Consider the following 21,031-nt stretch of genomic DNA (forward strand, 5'->3'; position numbering starts at 1 on the left):
AAATTCCCCTAGTGCAGTGACTATGTGGGCACACGCAGCCCAGGGGAGGCAGTAGTTTGATAGTTTAGTCACTGTGTAATCCGGATTTCTAACTAGGATGGCTGCCCACGGGGTTTCAGCATCAGTATGCACAATCTTGTATTGCATGGGGTATCCCCCTGACCTTTTTGCTGTGTGTATACGGATCTTGCACGAGCATAATGTCGACATTTTCTTCGTTGGCCTTTTTTACCAACTGGGCGGCAACCGCCCTAGACCTTTGCGCGTTGAGCTGTGTGAACTGAACTTTTATTTGGTTATACTGTTTAGAGCGTGCTTCCATAGTCGAGTCTTGTTTGGTATACTCCCTTGGCCTTTATGTATACAGGGCACTTGTTGTCACGGATTGAATGGTCTGCCTGGATTTTGTGCGCCTAGCAGAGCAGTAGATGGTGCAGTGTGTTCATTGGGGAATAATCATTCATGTACTACAATTTGCAGGCACAACCAACTCCTGAACTCCTGTAATTACTATAGCCAATTTCATAGGACTGTGGTACAAGCAGGTCACCTCCAGCCAGTAAGAAGCAGGTCTTCAGACCTATGACCTTCAATCGTCTCACAGGTGTATACTTCCTTAGCTGTAGTTTTTCATTACAGATTGTTGTTTTCATTACCCTTTATGTCAGTTATAATATAGCTAACCTTCAGATTTTAAAAAACTGTTTATTAATCACACTGAGGAAGGCCTACAGAGATTGTTGCTGTTGGGTTTTAGTCATGTCAGCAACTTGGACTATAACCATATTGTTCCATTGTATATCATGTCTGTACAAGTGTGTGTTTATGGGCCGATTCACACTGTCTGAAAATCAAGCTTTTGTGCAGACTGAAAAACTCAGAATAACCCCCCTCCAACTGAGATTAGTTGACTACAGCCCTGATCAAAGAAGCCTTTACAAACTCAAGTCTATGATATGACTTTAACTAAGACAAGTGGTGAAACACTATATTGTCACAGAGGAATAGAATAGAACTACTGAAATAGACTGCTGTTTATTTTATTATTATTATTATTATTATTATTATTAAAGCCATATGGTGCAAGGAAGCCTGAGGCTTATGCTGCACCAGACAAAAAAAATTTCTGAGTTACCCTGAGAGAGAGAGAGAGAGAGGGGGGGGTAAAAGGGAATCACCAAGAAAGAGAAGAATGATGATATCCAGCTCAGGACCCTGGGTGTGCCAAGCCCATACTCACCAGATGTGAGCCCATATTATCATCTTAATAACTAGTGTATGTAACTCCCTGTCAGTCTTTATATTTTTTAAACCATGTCTTAAAATTGTCACAATGTATACAGTGAAAATGACCTTATTCTAAAACAGTGACTGTTACCTACAATAGCTTCTAGTGCTGTTACTACTACAAGAGCTGTTCAATAAAGAATGAGCATATATATATATATATATATATATATATATATATATATATATATTTTTTTTTTTTTTTTTTTTTTTCACAACAATCTTAATTATCAACCATATTTTGATGGTTCTTTTAAAGTAATCCCCATTTGATAAAAAATTCACTTACTCCAACGTTTTTGACATGCATTTGAGAGTTGTCTCCAATGTCTTTACAACTTTGGTGACTGGAAATGTTTTCCTCACAGCTCCTTCTTTAACTATAAAAATAAAAAAATTGCAAGGTACAAGGTGAGGGCCATGGGGCAGATGAGAAACACGTTTGACATCAATGCTGGCTAAGTACTCGGTGACAGTATGAGCATTCTGAGGTTTTGCATTGTCGTGATGCAACATCTACCCACCTGCGTGCAGCTGTGGCCATTAGTAATGAATATGATCTGCAAAGTGTGCAGTACAGTTCAGTAACAGTTGGGTGACATGGCACAATATGCTGGTAAACCATTTCTTGAATGTCAAAAAAAGAGATGACCATAACCTTTCCTGCAGAAGCCACAACCTTTGTTTTTTGTGGTGTTGGCAATGATGTAGACTTCCAAACAGAGCTTTGTTGCTTGCTCACTGGGTTGAAATGATGGAGTCATATCTCACCTTGTGCAGAACCTCACCACCTCAGTAACCATCCATTGCAGCTCCTGACAAACTACCATGCGAACTTGTTGTTGCTGAGGTGTGAGTAGCCTTGGGACCCAGCATGTACAAACATGTGTCATATGCAACTGGTCATGGAGAATACCGTGCATGCCTTCTACTGATATTCTCAATATCTCTGCTAGTTACCTTACTCTTATATGATGATCTCTCATGATTACAGAAGCAGTGTTTATGGTTTCTGTGGTCACAGCAGTCACTGATCGCCAATTTTTGAGATTGACATCCATCTTTAAACCACCTGTGAGCTGTGCTATATGGAAGCTTAGATTCACTATAAGCCTCCTTTGACACTTCATACTCTTCAGCTGATGTTTTCTTGAGACAGAAACAGAATTTGAGGGCAGCATACTGTTCCTTGCATGCCACGTCCATTGTTATGTAGGCAAAACTGAACAAGCATAAACTTGACTGACTGTCATAGTCACACCATACAAATGAGCTAATTGTGGAGTTACTATGTGATGCAGCTTGGTTAGTCTTAAATTCTGCAGTTCAGTTAGAAATACAGTAGACTACTTCAGATTTTAAAAAACTGTTTATTAATCACACTGAGGAAGGCCTACAGAGAAGACTGCCGAAATAATGGCACCTAATAATGGCACATTGAGATCTGATGCATACATACAGTACAGATGTCTTGCAGTGGCAAAAAAGAAAACGGCAAGTCATGATTACTGTATTTGTTTATGTTTGCCATTTTGAAAGTGAAATCTGTACTGATATCATGGATTATACCACTATTTTACATTTATTTTAAATTAAAAACCTCTCATTATGGCTCCTAAAGTTAATACACTTCATAACAGAGAAGAAAAGAAGAACAACATTAAAGCTTAGTGACAAACTCTATGTAATCCAAACTATTACATTAGGGTCACCTGGAATGTTAATTCATATACCCATGTGCATAGTGTCTGTAAATTGTGTTCTCTGCTTGATTTGCCTGTTTTGCTGAACAAAAAACTCCAGTTTATGGGGGGTTGAGGAACCTTGCTATCTACGTCTAAGGCCCACTAACTCAGCAATGGAGTGAAACAAAACCTATAAAAGTTCCTCGCATCATCGATGGGATTTGAACCCAGGCCCTTTCCACCCGGTGTGGGGAGGACCGTGACAATACCACTGTGCTACAGATGCAGACTAAACTTGATGTAATAAAGAAAATAAAAGGGGTGTAAGAAGAAGTGTATTAATGGCAGAATATAACATTGGATCATCATGTTTTTTTATGTGCAGTTAATAAAATTGCGTTCTTAATCTCTGTTTCTTATTTGGCCTCATTATTTCTGTATTAAATACATTAAAAATAAAATCTTCTAGATAATGGAAAAATTGAAATAATGGCACCTTGAATCCCTGAAGGTGCTGTTATTTTGAAAATTATGATCATTCTTTATTGAACAGCCCCCTTATTATGAAGAACTCTAATGATTGATATACTAGGAATTTTTATGATCAGTGAATTGATCCTCTGTGGGTACATTTATGCTTCTTATATTCAGAAGTTTTCGCAAACTTATTCCAACCCATAAATTAAGTACACCTTACTATTATTTTGTGTATGTTCCTTGGAGAAAATTTGAATCAAATAATGCTTGAGTACATTCATATATTTTTTTATTCAACTAAAGCAAATGGTAAATCTTTTATAAAGATTATAATTTTTTTTCATTTTTAGCATATTATTTTAACATATCTTTGCATGTCAGTTGTTTAATGTTTGAAGCACGTGTTTTGCTAACACCGAATTAAAGCAGTGTTGCTAAATTTACAGCACAGAATAGAATAGAACAAAAAATATTTAATATTTCCTTTTAGTATTTAAAAAAAGTTACACAGATATCTTTGTGAATAACATGTAACTGATAAAAGTACTTTACTATGTAAATATTGTCTGTTTAAAATTTTAGTGTGCTTATTTTCTGTTACATCAGTTGTGATTACTCATATTTTCTTTAAAGTCAAATGAACATATTATTTTATAAACTGATCATATATTTTTCTCTTCCCCCACCAACTCAGTTATAGCCACCATAGCACTAGCATTCTTACTGTTGCCCATGTGCCAGTACATTATAAGGCCATGTTCAGATGGAAATAAGTATGTATCCCAGTTTAACTTCAATTTAACTTTAGTTTTGTGTGTTTTGCTTATTTTTAGTTTTATGTTTTATGTGTTATTTAAAAAATATAGCATGAATTTATATAAAACAATACAAATCAGTAAGAAATCTCTCGGTGATAGGTAGAGTTGTATACATCTTATCATATTAGTATAAGTGATTTCATTGTTTTTAAGTAGGACACTGTTGACTCATTCATTATAAGTCTTTTGTAATTATGATTACATGTCAGTGATATGAAATTAAGTGCAATTAGTTTACCCTTTTTTTGAAGCATGCTTATCTTTTATGGATTATAAGTTTCTAATTTTTGTGTTTACTAGTAAAGAAGCAGATTTGTTACCAAGACAGAAAAATTATAATGCAGAGGAGTATTTTATCTATTTAAAAAAAAAAAATTTTTTTATATATTTATCTGTATAATTGATTGAGTTCATTGATAGTATATTCAAAACCTTTTTTTTTTTTTTTTCTGCATGTTTGTACTGCATGTTTACTTGCATCCCTCCGTTTGATGTTTCGGTTTTCAATATCATAGTAGGAAACAGTCTCTTTCTCCTTGATTTTTTTTATTAGCTTTAGGCAGTTGCATCTCTGTTTTCTCTCCATTTTTTATTTTACTTTTATTATTATTATAATTTTTAAATCCTTGAAAGAAGTGTATTTTCATTGATGTCCGGGGGGGGGGGGGGTTGGAAACATTACGTGAATAAAATAGCATACTATGGGAAAAAGCATTTTGTGTGTCATCCACTTTTTTCAAAAACAAATTAGCTATTTGTGTGCAACTTTACAAAAAGGGCTTTCTACAACATGAGTCAAGTTGCAGTTATTGTAAGCAGTTTGAAGGTAATGACTGACTGCATGGGGAGTTCTGGTCACCCTCATGTCACGAAGCAATGTAACACCTAGAAGAAATTTTGCAGCACAGCCTGTAAGACTTCTCCTAGTTGTTAAATATGTTTCAATCTAGCATATTCTTGGACAACATTTACTTATGAAACTGTAAAAACTGAATGAAAAGCCCAAGCAATATGAGTTTTTTTATATGAGTTTTTCAATGACTTTCATCAGAAAGTGGATAGAAAGGGGATAGCAAATCAGGGATGACATATGATGTGTGATTAGAGTCCTGATAAGTTTCCTTTGAAATTGCTAATAGTTCCTGAATTGTATTCTGAATAACTTCCTCAGTGATTTCAAATTTGTGACCTTTGATGGGGAATTTCAAGCTTGGGAAACAAAATTCTTCTTTGTATCACAATTTCAAGTACAAAAAAAGCTTTGTATCTTGAAATTGAAGTTTGTAGTGAGTTGACTTGTTAGCATTAGCATTAGTAGAGGCATTTGATGCAAGAAAGCAAGCTTATGCAGCATCAGCCAAAAAAAAAAAAAAAAAAAAAACACTTCCACTTCACCCCTCTGTTTGTTCGAAATACCTGTCCAGCTGAGCCTTAAACTTATTTAGACTATCAACTTCCACGACAAGGGATGGAAGTCTATTCCACCAACCAACCACCCGCTGGCTAAAGGCAAATTTCCGCACGTCTGTCTTACATCTGTCTTTCCTCAATTTGAATTTATGCCCTCTCAGGTGATTATTCTGAGCAAGAGAAAGAATCCCATCAGCATTGAGCATGCTCAAACCATTCAAGGCTTTATACACCTCGCTGGTGCCTAGTCTCCAGACACTGTAATTTGCAAAACTTAAGCCTTTCTTCATAAGAGCACCCCTTTGTTCCATTCACTAATCTTGTTGCCCTTCTCTGTACTTGTTCCAGCATCTCTACATCCTTCTTGAAATGAGGCCTCCAGACCTGTATACAGTACTCTAGGTGTGGCCTGACCATTGCCTTATACAAGGGAATAATCACCTCCTTATCCCTGCTAGAAATTTTCCTATGTCATTGACAATACACCATGAGCTACTCTTGCAGCCCGTCTGCACTGCTCCGAGAACTTCATAAATTGCCTGCACAACCACCCCCAGGTCCCTTTCATTCTCTACCACTGTCAGTGTAGTACCACAGAGTTGATACGTTGCTCTGGGGTTGCTGTTTCCCATATGTGGTACTTTACATTTGTCAATGTTAAACTTCATTTGCCACCTCTCAGCCAATCTGCTCAACCTTTCCAGATCCTGTTGCAGCAGCAGCATAGTGTCAGTAGTGTCCTTAACAACCCTGCCAACCTTTGTATCATCTGCAAACTTGGACATTAAGCTTGATATACCATCATCAATATCATTTATAAATACAGAAAACAATAATGGACTCAACACTGAACCCTGAGGGACTCCACTGGTAACATTCGTCCACGATGAGCAGTGTCCATTGATTACCACTCTCTGTCTTCTCTCCCTCAACCACCCCTTTATCCATAGCAGCAATTTGTCTCCAATGCCACACTGCTCCAATTTGTGCAGCAGTCTTCCATGAGCAACAGTATCAAAAGCCTTTCTAAGATCCAAGTATATAATATCAAAGTTATTCCCTACATCCAGTTGTTTTGTGACCGCATCATAGTATCCAATCAAATTGGTCAGGCAAGACTTCCCCGTAACAAAACCATGCTGTGTCCGAACTATAACTGAAGTCTTGTCTAGATGATCCTGCAGTGCTTCTTTAACCAGTGCCTCCATTAATTTTCCTGGAACAGAAGTTAAACTCACAGGTCTGTAATTACTTGTGAGCCTTTGAACCTCCTTTGTGAATTGGGGTCACATTTGCACATCTCTGTGGGTATCTCCCCTGAGTCCAAGGAAGCCCTCATAATTATGGCTAACGGTTTGCTTACTTCCTTTGCTTCCTCCTTTAATATAACTGGATAGATCCCATCCACCCCAGGTGCCTTTCTTGTGTTTATCTTCAACAATTTCTCCTCCACTTTACTCTCAGTTATTACAAGACTCTCTAGCTTACTGCCAGAGTTGAATACACCTCTGGCATTCCCCTCGCCGAATAACTCCTCATGTGTGAATGTCGATGCAAAATATTCATTTAGTTTGTTAGCTACCTGAGCAGGATCATCAACAGTTGACCCATCGATATCAAGTGGACCAATCTGATTCATCCCCTTCCTTCTAGAGTTTACATAAGTAAAGAACTCTTTGCATCCCTTGCTAAAGATTTCTCGTAATCTGCCTTCGCCTGCCTAACCTCCTTTGTAACTTGGTTACAGATCAACTTGTATCTATCATAGGCTTCTTTGTCACGTGTTAATTTGTATGTATCCCATGCATTTTTCTTCTCTGCCATATGTCTCATTAGTTCATCTGACATCCATTTAGGCCTAAACCTTGAACAATATTTCTTAGTTGGTATGTAAAGCCTAGTAGCTTCCAAGTAGCTTTCAAGTTCTTTGAATGCTTCCCATTTTGAATTTGCTTTTGGCAACATCATCAGTTGATCCCACTGCATAGAATTTAAATACTGTCTCAGTCCGTCGTAGTCGCCTTTACGAAAGCAATAACCCTTCCCTTTACCCCTAATGGTAGTTACCTCTTTGAGTAAATCCCACTTCAGCACATTGTGATCACTGCCACCTAGTGGTTCATTTATCTGCAGATTCTTAATGCATGAAGAATCACTACTGATAATCAAATCAAGAGTATTACTCCCTCTAGTTGCCTCCTGAACATGCTGATGTAGAAAAACAATCATCCAATAAATACACAAAAGCCTTGCTAGTGTGTGAGTGATCAGCCCCCAAATTCCAGTCAATATCTGGGAAATTAAAATCCCCCATTATAAGACTCTCTGATTTACTGGCCCCCTCTATTTCCCTGTACAGTTTCTTATTATACTCATCAGAGTCATTAGGCCTATAGCACACTCCTACTTTTGATTTTGATCTCCCAATGCTTATGTCACACCAAACTGACTCGACACTGCACTGTCCAGCGATGTCGACTGGCTTCACTTCCTTGGATTTTATGTGTTTCTTAACTAATAGCATAACCCCTTCTCCCTTCCTATCCCGTCTATCCTTTATGTAGACATTGTACTCCCCAAATTCCAGTTCTGCATTCCTTATATCTGTGTGACACCACGTCTCTGAAATCCCAACAATATCTGCTTTTGATGTTTTGAGCAATACCTCAAATTCATCAAATTTATTTACTAAACTCCTAGCATTGGTGTACACACAAGTATACATGCACCTGTTTCTATTCTTAGCTACCATAACACAACCCGTGTGTTTACTTGTACCGCAATGACTCCCAGCAGTCTCTGAAATATCCTGCATCTTGTTTTTCAGGCTTCTGTTCATTCCAATAGAAGCAGTTCAAGAATTTCTTTCACCCGTGTCAGTGGCTACTGTTAATCTATTAGTCTTTGTCTCCCCCCAAGCTAGCAGTTTTCCGACCCACCTAACACTGCCTCGATAGCATCAGCAAATATTCTTGCACCTTTTCTATTTAAGTGTATCCCGTCCCTGTAGAAGCAGTCTCTCTTGTTAACAAGTACAGTCCAGGCTGAAAAAAATTCTACCCCTTGAGCCTTGCACAATCTTTTCAGGGCCGAATTGATCGACAAGGCTCTCATCATATACTCCCTCCTATCGTGTCTGGACAGAATTGCAGACATTTTAATTTCAACCCTACATCACGGCTTTTTTTCAACAGTGACCTGTACTTGTTTAGTAATTCTGCCGGTCTCCTACTCTTGATATCATTAGTGCCAACGTGTACAACTATATCACCTTTTGTGCCCTTAAAATATGATATCCGCTCTACAACATCATCAACCTTTGCCCCTGGCAGACATACCCTGGTCCTGTTCCACCTATCCTTTTTACAAAGCATGTTCCCCATTTCCCTGACAATAGAGTCACCAACAATTACCAGTTCCTGTGGGACCAGCGCATTCTGCTTTGGGGGTTGCCGCTGTGTTCCATGATGACCAAGTGCAAGCTCTGGCGTTGATGTGGGCAGCTGAGAGCTTGATGGGTCCCTCAATTTAGTTCCTTCGAGGGCATCCACCCTGTCCTTCAAGCTCTCATATTGGCCCATAACAACGCTGAGTTGTTGCCTGATTTCGATACACTCCTTGCATCGCGCGCACACACAAAGACATCCCCCATGGCAATATCATGTCCCTTACCTGAATGCTCCACAAACATCATGCAATCAATGCATTTTAAAAGGCTGTGATTCAGAAGGCAACTGCCCCCCCTCAGTTCTCCTCTGAGCCACAGCACTTCAATTAGGTTGAGCCTTTTGCTTTGCTGCTCTGGTCTGAGTCATGATTTCTATTAATTTCAATAAAATTTCAATTTCAGTTCAAAATTATAACCCTAAACTTGTATCCCAACACAGTTATAACGGTATATATATTTTTCAGTGTCAAGTATTAATTATCTATGAGTTCCCTTTATATAACTTCCGTATCAGTTATGTATTAATTAATTATGTTATGTTTGTAATCTAAGTCGTTATATGTATTTAGTTAAAAGTACAATTTAATTGACAAAGAAGTTCAACAAGTTTAATAGATTCTACCGATCAGCTGACAAAATTATAACCTATACTATACTAACGCTATCTAGTTCGGTATATAACGTATCGTATGACAAAGGCAGCAATTACAAACGGTAAATCTACGGACACTTAAGTATTAATTAACTTTCAAACCTCGCTGTCTCAATTCAGAATAACTTACGATCCTTACTAGGTCTAAGCTACTTACAGAATATAATTTGATGTAAAAAATATTCAATAAAGCGGTTAAATATTGCTAAAAACTTCTCGTTCAGCGGAGTTGCAACTTGTAACACGTGGATTTGATACCCTTACCGATACTTTTATGCAATTACAAGGCCGAGTAAAGAATAAATATACCAGATTAATCAGAAAATCACAAAATAATGCTATACTACTAAATTTAAATCAAAAGTTTTAGAAAAACAATAATTTCAAATCAAAAAATAAGAAAAATCCACTTAGCGGCTTTGAACACGTCTGGCTCCCACTAGCCTTGTCAGCAGTGCCCTAGCCTCGTCAGCAGTGCAATACAACACGTTCACTACTCATCTTGGCATAGTATTCATGAATCAGCTGTTTATTTTCAGTCAATATGAATTAGTGTATATTGAATGTAAGTTGTTTTATATGTTTTATCATACTTTAAAATGAAAATGTAATGAAAATTTAATGCAAATTATAGAAAAGTGGAATTAGAAACCCACAAAATGTTAAACAGCTTTTGAAGAAGATCCTATATGTCATTCAAAGACTTTTCAGTGGTTTACAAAATTTAAAGAGGACCACTTCTCAGTCAATGTACCTTGCTCTTGGCACTCCAACTTCAAAAGCCAATTTTTGACCACTTGTGATCTGATTAGGATTGATTGACTTTTAACTGTCAGCAATCATTAGATACGTATCATTAGATGTATCATTAGATACATCCATATATCTAATGATAATCTGAAAAACATTTCTAATGGTTATTTATTTATGTCAACTCAAATATGAAAGTTATAAGAACTTATACTTATACTTAGTACCGTGGGCTGAAGGCTGAGAAGTTGTAGGCCTTTTGTTTCTAGCTAATTGACGAACAGTTAGCATGAAATTAGAATTGATTAGAAATTAGTTTGAAAATCAGAAGAGAAGATCGTGCCTGTTAAATTCAGTTTATCCAATTTGGACTTATAACTACCAAAATTGAAGAATTTCGATGAAATTCTTCCATAACAGATCAGGAATGTGATAATACTGAATCAAATAATGCATAAATAGATTAGAGTTGTAATTTTATATGTGGCTAATTTTTTTTGGGAATTTTTTAAAAATTCTGATTTGATTTTTGACAGTAATTTTACTCTGGTGGTGGGCAATAATTATAAACATATTGATAATTTAACACATTAATATTTTAAAGAATTTATGTACTAAATTTTCATTAAAAAAAATCGGCCACCAGAAAAGTACTAATAAGGGCAAATAATGCTAGGAAGTGTGCTTATTTTTGTATTGGCCAAAAAAAAATAAATAAAATAAAAAATAAATAAAATTTAAATGAATAATAATATAAAATAAAATAATAAACAAAACAGAATATTCATACTGTTTCTATTCTAACATGGTAGCCATATAATTTTGCTTTGCATTTAGTCAGACTCACCTCTACCACTATGGGAGGCAACTTATTCCAGTTTTTGACAACCTGCTGTCCATAGATGGATTTCATGAGATCTCTGTTCTTCCTTGGTATTTAATATTTGAGTTCCCTAGTTCCTGTCTTACCTGTGAGGGAGAACAGACCTCCCTCATTCATTTTGCTCAGTTCCTTCAGTGCTTTATACTCCTCTTAGATGTCTGGTTGTCAACTTTGCATTCTGTATCTTCTAAATCATTTTTTATATGTGCATTGATTTGATTTGCACATATAAAAAATGATTTATACTCCAAATGCAGTCTAACCATTATCTTGTATAGAGGGGGATAATGATGCACTTCTCCACACTAGCAGTGGTTCTGTAAATCATGGACAGGACACTGTGTGCTTTAGCCACCTGTTTACATTGCATGGGGTGATATGGTTTTGGTGCATTATAGCCATAGTTTCCAATGCGCCAATAAAGTCCAAACCAACCAACCAAAATTGCATGGAAAATAACATATTAGGTTTGAATTACAACACTTAATTCTTTCTTTGTCTTGAATCACTTTTAACTCCTTTTTTCCAGAATTATATGTAGCTCAAGATTTCTGTTACTGGAATATATAAACTTACATTTAGAAGCATTGTACTTTACTTGCCATTTTTTTGGACTACATATCCAGCCAACTAATTCTTTTTGAAGCATCATGGCCTGGCTCAGGTTGTCAACCACCCTTCCCACCTTCAGATCATCAGCAAACTTTGACAGCCTCCCTTGCTCCCATACTCTCATTTATACCATTTATGAAAATTAAAAATCGGAGAGGACCTGACACCAAGCACTGAAGGAACCCCGCTTGTGACACTGACACCCTCTGAAGACTGACCACTTTTGAGAACCCTTTATCTCCTATTTTTTAGCCACCTGTGATCCAGCATAAGATCTTACCAGTAATCTCAGTTTTCTCTAATTTATATAGTAGCCTTCCATGAATGATGGTGAACTTTACTAAAATCTATGTATATAATATCAGAATTGTTATGTGCATTCAACTGTTTAATGAGTCATAATAATTTACCAGATTGGTCAGACATGATCTCCCCTTAATGCACACATGTCCAAGATGTTGAGATGATCCTGAATTGTATCTTAACAATAGACCCCCATTAACTTATCTAACAAAAAGGCCACTCACCTGGCCTATAATTACTCAACTCCTCTTTATTGCCACTTTTTGTGTATTAAGGAGGCATTATTACTTCTCCAGTTGATGGGAATCTATCTGAAGTCTAATGATGCTCTCAGTAACATTCCCAATGGTTTGATACACTCATCTTCATCCTTTTTACTTATAACTGAGTACGCACCCTTCTTCCTTGGAGCTTTGCCCTCTTTTAACCTCAGTAGCTTTTCTAAAAAACATGTCTTTGAGATCATTATGGCATCTTATTTTACAGTAGTCTGATTCCCCTAGGATTTTCACTCACTTGAATGATTCTCATTATTTCAAATAGTACATAGACCTCAAGATTTGGTCTAGATCTGTGAACTGTTAATTATACGAGATTATCTATTTATAATAAAACTCTATATGCAGAAGTTAAAATAATGCAAATTTAAAACTTTGAAAGTATTTATTAAAATGCTTTATACACATATTATTAATTATAATAAGTGTTGAAAATGTCGACCCTATGCACATATACACTGGTGTTCAAAGAAAGTGCATCACCTAGGAATTTTGTATTTCTAACCCTTTTTCTCGATGGTGTGACTAGTGACATTAGTGACTAGCATCACAAATAGAAATATTAAGGCAAAGCCAAGTAATATTTGACAAGTGCTCTCAAAATATTCCAAAATGAACATTTGCAACCTTTATACAACAGTTTTGATAAACATGACAATTACGGCTGAGGTATTATCAGAAGCCTCAATTTGCTCCAGTATGTCATTTTAACTGTATTTTTATTCGCTTGGGTCCAGTGGATCCAAGTCAAAGTTCAACTAATAAATTCTATAATTTTTACTTTATGGACACAGCTGAAATTCGCTATAGGTGAAGCCAGAACTGTTTTCTTCGATTTTTCCACTTCAATTTTCAAAAATTTCTATTGAATTTTACGCAAACAAAAATGTGACATCAAGTGCGCATTTTTTTAAGGCCTTTTTCAGTTATTTTTTTCCCCCCATCCTAACTAGCCTAGGGCTTATGAAACACAATACTTGATTCGTTTGTTTGTTTTGGAGCGGGAGTTTCTGTTTACAGAGCGAAATTGTTTACATGGAGCGGAGCGCGGGAACCAGCTAGAATTACATCACAGCAGTCCCCTGTACAGCTATATCGAGAAGGCAAAGAAAACGAACAAAAGGCAAACGCAAGCTACTGTTAGTTGACATAAGAAGCAATAAAGCGAAACAGTAGCAACAACTGTTTCTGAAAGGCGAAAAGATCATATTTCCTTTCTTCAATGTGTATTGCACCTACTAACGGAAAATCAAGGAAATTCATCTATTGGAAATGGAAAAAACTGGTGTAAAACTGATAACACTGCAATGCTCATTTCATAAAAAAAAAAGTTTGCTCTATTGTAATTGTTTTTAGGGAACAACATTGAAACAGCAGTTTCCTGGCTGTATATTTGATCTTCTAACAAAATTTCAAGAAAATATTTCTATTTATGGCTGCGTTATAAACTTTGAAAACTGGTGTGCAAAAGAAGAAAAAAATTATCTGCTATGAATAACGAATGGATTGTTTCTTGAAATGTGTATTCTTCACAAAACTGCAATATTTTCTAACAATACAAAGCTAACAGATTACGACTAACGGCTGCTCAAAAAGTATTGTTAGAAAATATTTGCTTGTTATGCTTTGATGTTATCACAAAGGGATGTATTCTGTTTTAGTAGAGAAGCTGAATAAATTCACGGTCATATGCTGTTCTGAGCTGTAATAAAAAGATATACCCTGCTGAAAAATAGATTTACTCCCTGTCACTTCTCTTGTTTTACTGTGGTTTTTGGCAGATGTGCAATTTCACACAATCAAGTCAGTGACTGACAATAGTAAAATTATAGTAATCTTATAATACCGCGATAAAGCTGACTAAAAAATGAATAGCAAATGCTTAGAAAACGGTACTCAACTTGTATAAATCTGCAATAAATTTTTTGGTAGATGGTGGCTAAATTTAGGTTGGAAGAAGCATTAAAAAGAACTAAGGCGGGTTCTTTAAAAGAACTAAAATCTGTTTAAAATATTTTCACCCCATTCCCCGCCTTAGTTCTTTTTAATGCTTCTTCCAACCTAAATTTAGCCACCATTTACCAAAAAATTTATTGCAGATTTGTACAAGGTGAGTACCGTTTTCTAAGCATTTGCTATTCATTTTTTAGTCAGATTTATCACAGTATTATAAGATTACTATAATTTCACTATTGTCAAACTTGTAAGATATTTTAACGTCATAATCAACACCTTATCTGCACTGGGTCAATACCTTTTATATATTTCTAATCTCATCTTTGATGCCCTTAGACATGCCTGATAGGAAAATACAACTCTCCAAAGCGCTTATCAAATATTTCTCCAACAAATTGCACAAAATTTGTTGGAGAAATGCTACAAAAATGCTTATATCACAACATCATCCCCAAATTCGCCCGCATTTTTCCCAAAAATAACTAAAAAATACCCACATATCATACACCGCACGTCCATCGTGATCATATATGAAGAACTTAAGAAAAGATTTAACAAAAAACACCAACTTTTAAACTGTATACACCAATTACGATTCTTTCTCAAAAGAGACATGCCACCAGATGCTTGGATTGAATATATTAACCACAACAATATACATATCAACGTCACCATCCAACACATAGCACAAAAACACACCAAAAAATGGAACACACTCACATCCAACCCCCCCCCCCCCCAAAAAAAATCCACACCATTAACCTCTCTTCTAAATCCTTCACCCCTTCCAAACTCTCTGGCCTAGAATTTGGCTTCAATTTTACCATTAAAGAACAACACTATCCAATAAAAGATTGTATAATCGAACTCCAGTCTAAACTCGATCAACATCCCGATAAGTGGCGACTTATACACCAGTCTAACAGGATAATAAATTCTAAACTCACATCCCTCCCTAACATAAAAAAACAACAACTCTCGGATTTACAAAGACTAAGCAAAACCCCAAATATCATCATCCAAAAAGCTGACAAAGGAGACACAATTGTTATCCTGGACAAGAACACCTACACAGAAAAAATGGAGTTAATTTTAGCCAACCAAGATACATATACAAATGACAGCAACCACAACATTACAAAACTTAAAAATAAACTTGACACAATTCTCAGAAAACTCAGACAGAACAAAGAAATCAACCTTTTTACATTACAACAGATAGGTATTCGCAACAACATTCTGCCACACATGTTCGGAATAACCAAGTTACATAAACCTGGCCACCCACTAAGACCTATCGTTTCTTTTAGTAGATCAGCTTTTGCTAATTTATCCACCTTCCTTGTCAAAATTATATCCCCACTCACTCGATTCTCTACATTCAAAATTAATAATACCAACCAAGCATTCCAAAAAATCAGCAACACCACCATATCTGACGAAGACGTATTAGCTTCTTTTGACGTCATATCCCTATACACTAATGTGCATATCCCTTTCATCCTACAAGCATTACAGCTGATGACACTTTAACGAAACGTACCTCTCTTTCAGTTGACCACATCCTTGAACTTACCACTCTTTTACTAGACGCTAGATACTTTAGATTCAATTATAAAATTTATCGACAAACATTTGGTTTACCAATGGGTTTAGGTATTTCTGTCCCCCTTTCTGAAATTTATCTCACCACTATTGAAAACCAAATTTTACAACCTTTCCCTTCTGAAATTAAATTATACATCCGCTACGCCGATGATATCCTAATAATAGGCAACAGAACAACCATAGACAATATTTTTTTAAAATTCAATACAATACATGACAGGCTAAACCTTACCCTCAAAATCGCAACGGACAACCAGATTAATTTTTCTAATCTCACTATTTATACAACACACAAATTTAAATACCAAGATTTTCAATAAAAACACGCACACCGGTAAATATCTACATTTCACTTCACATCATCCCCTTAGTACCAAAACAGCCATCCTACACAACCAAATCTACAACGCTATCAAATTCAGCTCTTCACAAAACGATCTACACAATGAACTTCAATACCTTACTGATAAATTCATAGCCAGGAGCTACCCCCCCTCAACTCATCCAACACACAATATCCACCATTAAAAACAGTATTAATAACCCCACCAGACACAGTAACAAGACAAATACTCGCATAGTTCTCCCTTACCGTAGTGAACTCGCAGCACAATTCTGACATACATTCAAAGATACCGACATCTCCCTCACCTTCTCTACTTACAATAAACTAGGTTCCCTATTTAATTCTTATAAAGATACACACAAATATCCCATCAATGATCTCAATAATATAATATATCTCATAAAATGCCAACCAAACTGTGACACCTGTTACATCGGCAGCACTACCACCAAATTCGGTTCCTCCACAACTTCCAATACCCGCGCATACTACCACTTCAACAGTTTCAGGACAGGTCAGTCCTACACTGAGTTAACAACCCATGCTGAAACCCACAACCACATCCCCCTTGTTGACTCTGCCATCACTATTATTAAACTTAGATCGAGCTACAGAATTCTTCAATATGAAGCCCTCACCATCGAATGGTACCGGCACCATTCCGATCTCAACATTATTAACGCTAAACTTCCCTTCAACCTTTCACTGGCTTGGAACCTCTCACGGCTAAAATTCCCACGTGTCAAAAAGTGCATCACGAGAGTATAGATAAACTTTAAATACAACATGCGCTCACTTCTCCCCCTTTTGCCAACTGATGACAGTTTATTCAATGAAAGTCCCTTGTAACAACTATTGGCACCACCGGTATTCTCTCTTTTTTCATTTTTTCATTTTTTCATTCACTTCTTTTAATCTCTTTATGACAACCAAGGATTGGAGATCTGCATTTCTACTTCCTTGCGCTCATTTTAAAATCTGTTTAAAATATTTTCACCCCATTCTTTTCACCCCGCCTTGTTCTTTTTAATGCTTCTTCCAACCAAATTTGGCCACCATCTACCAAAAAATTTCTTGCAGATTTATACAAGGTGAGTACCATTTTCTAAGCATTTGCTGTTCATTTTTTAGTCAGTGACTGATAAATGTGGTGCTGTTTCTTGTATTCTCTCTCTCTCTCTGTGTCTTGGGATCTCCTCTGACCTTGTGGTCATCCCGGAGTATAAACAGAAAATTTGTTTGTCAGAATGCTGCCCACCAATGGCACCAATTATCAACTCTTTTACTGGCCTTCTAATTTACATTGTGTTCAGAAAATCCACTTTGCAAAAATTTGAAAGTTCTACATCAATTAGGAGCAAAAACCATTTCCCCCAACATAACAAATTACTTTAGGTACAATAAAGGACGACTGCTGACGATTTTACTGACTGGAAGGAAGTATGCACAATAAAACATCTGTACAAGGCAAAAACATGCAGTCGCTCGAAAGAAAGTAACTGTAGTCAAGGACAAGCTATACAGCGATGTTTGAAATTTATAATGCAGTTCGCTTGCTAATATTTCCGGAGGGATTATAGCAAAATATTGTTCCTGAAAACAATTACAAAAAAGCGAGGTGTTTTTTTGTGAAATTGCACACTGGACAAAAATCGAACTTATTGGAACTTCAGCATCCAGGATGAAGCTGACTTACAGCTATAATGCAAAATATTGTTCCGTAAAACAATTATTTATTTATTTATTACAATAAAGCAGAGTGGTTTTTTTTATCAAATGTGCAATGGACAAAAATCGGACTTATCCGAACTTAGGCATCCTAAGATGAATCTGACTTATTAGAACTTTCGCATCCGCAATGAAACTGACTTACTAGAACTTCAGCATCTGTGATGAAAGTTACAGCTCTGGACCTTTGACAATCTCCTGACCTTCCTCCCACCAAAAGAGTATTTTTTTTTCTTTCTCTGTCTCTTTCCTTTAGGGTTGGACTAGAAAGGTGACCTCCCTCCCCTAAGGAGTTTTCTTCCCCAAGTGATTGAAAGAAACTGGAAATTTCAGGAAAACGAACCCTATTTTCCTTCATTAAGTAAACAGCTACTTTGTCAGTGTAAGAGAAGTGAAATTATATTTGCAGCTCAGAATGAAGTTCAGGCATATGACACTTTATGGTGAATCCAAACGTATGACACTTTATGGTGAATTTTTCGGGCGTGTGATTATGAAAAATTCAGTTTTTCCCTCAAAATTTTTCGATGGTATCAAATGCATATCAAGGAAATAACGAAGTATTCGGTAACAGTTATTTACAATTTCCCAATCTGTTACTACGAGATGAGTAACGGATTGTGAAAACAATCTGTTACTCGTAGGGTATTTTTTTTTGTTTGTGCACCAGGTGAGATGCATGCGAAGTTCCTTCGACATAAGTTTTCGAAGTTTATAACACCTATGAATAGAAATATTTTCTTGAAATTTCTTAAGATCAAATATACATCCAGGAAACTGCTGTTCCGATATAGTCCTCTAAAAACAATTACAGTCTGTCCTCGTATAGCACGATAGTTGTGTTCCTAGAAACCCTCGTGCAATGCAAAATCGTGCAATACAAACAACAGGCCCTATGGGAAAAGTGGGGTTAGGTGCCGACCAACCAAGATTGAACACACATTTGGAACCAAAACATTACCAAACACAATAAATAATCGGGTAATTTTAATTGTTATAAAATACTTATGTATTTTATAACGATTAAAATACGTAATAAAAAATATAATATATATTTTTTATTATAATATAATAAATAATAAATATTTTTTATTATTTATTATATTATAATAAAGTGTTTTTAGTATATTTTAATACTAAAAAAGTGTTTGTTACGAATAAAATACGTATTTTATTCGTAAAAAATTTATTATATTAAATAAAAAAGTCGTAATAAAATACTTATGTATTTTATAATACATAAGTATAAATTGTAATACGTAAGTTGTAATAAAATTCTTACGTATTTTATTACGCCTATTACGTAATAAAATATTGTTAATGCTTTTGCTTCTATCGTAAGCAAACTTGTTTTTTGTTTGATTTTCTATCCAAACAGATGACAGCCGTTCCATCTCTTCCAATTCTTTGTCTTAATCTAATGGATTTTAATTACACTTTGAGTTGTTCCCGCTATGAAAGTTGTTTTTGTTTTCTCCGCATTCTTTGTAATTCTCGGCATTGCCTCATTTAGGTCTGTAGCACGTGCAATATCACATGGTCTTTCATTTCGCTCAAAGCGTTTCAAATTTCATATTTTTTTCTCTATCGACAGAGGTGGACTGGCCATAAGCCTTACCAGGGAAACTCTAGTGGGCCGAAGGCCGGTGTAATTTTGGCCATAAACCGTAGTATGAGGCCACTATAAATTTTCCCGGGTAAGAATTTTTGATCCAGTCTGCCTCTGTTTATTGATATTGCTTTTTTTTTTCTCTCTGAATCTGCAGTGTCTTCACCAGGACGCTTCCTTTTCACACCTTTTAAGTATTTTACTAATTTTTAGGGAATAAAGCGCAATTACAAAACGAGGAGGCACGCTTAATACACATAAACAAAGATGCGCGCGTATAGCAACTGAATAAACACCGTAAAGGCCGAGATACACTATTAACACCCCACATTTTACTAAAGCACATTTCTGGGGGTTACTACCATAAAACAATAAAAACAATTTCCAGTTGCGTTTCTGCTAGTGGAATCTGTTATAAACTGGTAGTAAACTCCATCTAATTGCATTTGCGATTATACCGATAGCTGGAATTGTGTTGGTTTTTACGTTATTATGGTGAAATGTGTTTCCCCTTCACTAATATAAAACACATAAATACATTTTCAGAATCTTCTTCATTCCTATCGTGTTGCGTTCGGTTGGGGTGATTCCGCGTTCGACTGCCATTTCTTGTCAACACAAAGGCAAATTGTGCATAAGCGAATTCAGTTCGTGTTATATAAGATAACGTTCCCCTATTTATAAATCGTGTATGATCGAATTCGTGTAATGTAAACACGTGTTATACGAGGACCGACTGTACAATAAAGCAAACTTTTTTTTTTATGAAATGCGCATTGTAGTGATCAGTTTTTTTTTTTTTTTTTTCTCTCTCTTCCGTTTCTACTGTGGCTTCCAATAGATGAATTTCCCTTTTTTTTTTTTTTTTTTTTTTTTTGTTAGTAGATACAATACATACTGAAGAAAGAAAATAAGATATTTTTGTTTTTCAAAAACAATTTTTTGCAATTCTTTCGTACAATTACTAAAAGCAGTAAAGCAAAATGTTGTGATAGAGCGATGCAAAATATTGTTTGCAAGTAATGATGCTCAACTGTTTGTTTTCCAAGAAAGTTGCTTACATTTTTACACTCTCCTTGGACCACCTTGGTAACGCTAATGACGTAAGCTTGACCAGTCAATTATATCTCTGCGTGTGTTGATTCGTTTTAGCCAGCAGTGCCGAGATGACACGCAAAATT

The 21,031-nt window shown here is 36.0% G+C and overlaps 1 protein-coding gene across 2 annotated transcripts in view; it reads left to right on the plus strand.

Moving 5' to 3' along the window:
- Positions 1–21,031, plus strand: part of SppL (signal peptide peptidase-like protein) — a 280,619-nt gene that overhangs the window by 109,277 nt on the left and 150,311 nt on the right. Inside the window, exons 5-6 of one of the 2 annotated variants that reach the window (XM_090384387.1) lie at positions 4,144–4,226; positions 6,405–6,409. In XM_090384387.1, coding sequence (XP_090240513.1) covers positions 4,144–4,226; positions 6,405–6,409 — 88 coding nt within the window. The remainder of the gene's footprint in view (positions 1–4,143; positions 4,227–6,404; positions 6,410–21,031) is intronic. The other variant, XM_090384379.1, reaches the window with a different exon arrangement.

Source organism: Mastigoproctus giganteus, chromosome 1 (genome assembly GCF_048544385.1).
Source record: "Mastigoproctus giganteus isolate SK-2022 chromosome 1, ASM4854438v1, whole genome shotgun sequence".
In the NCBI taxonomy this organism is placed as follows: domain Eukaryota; kingdom Metazoa; phylum Arthropoda; class Arachnida; order Uropygi; family Thelyphonidae; genus Mastigoproctus; species Mastigoproctus giganteus.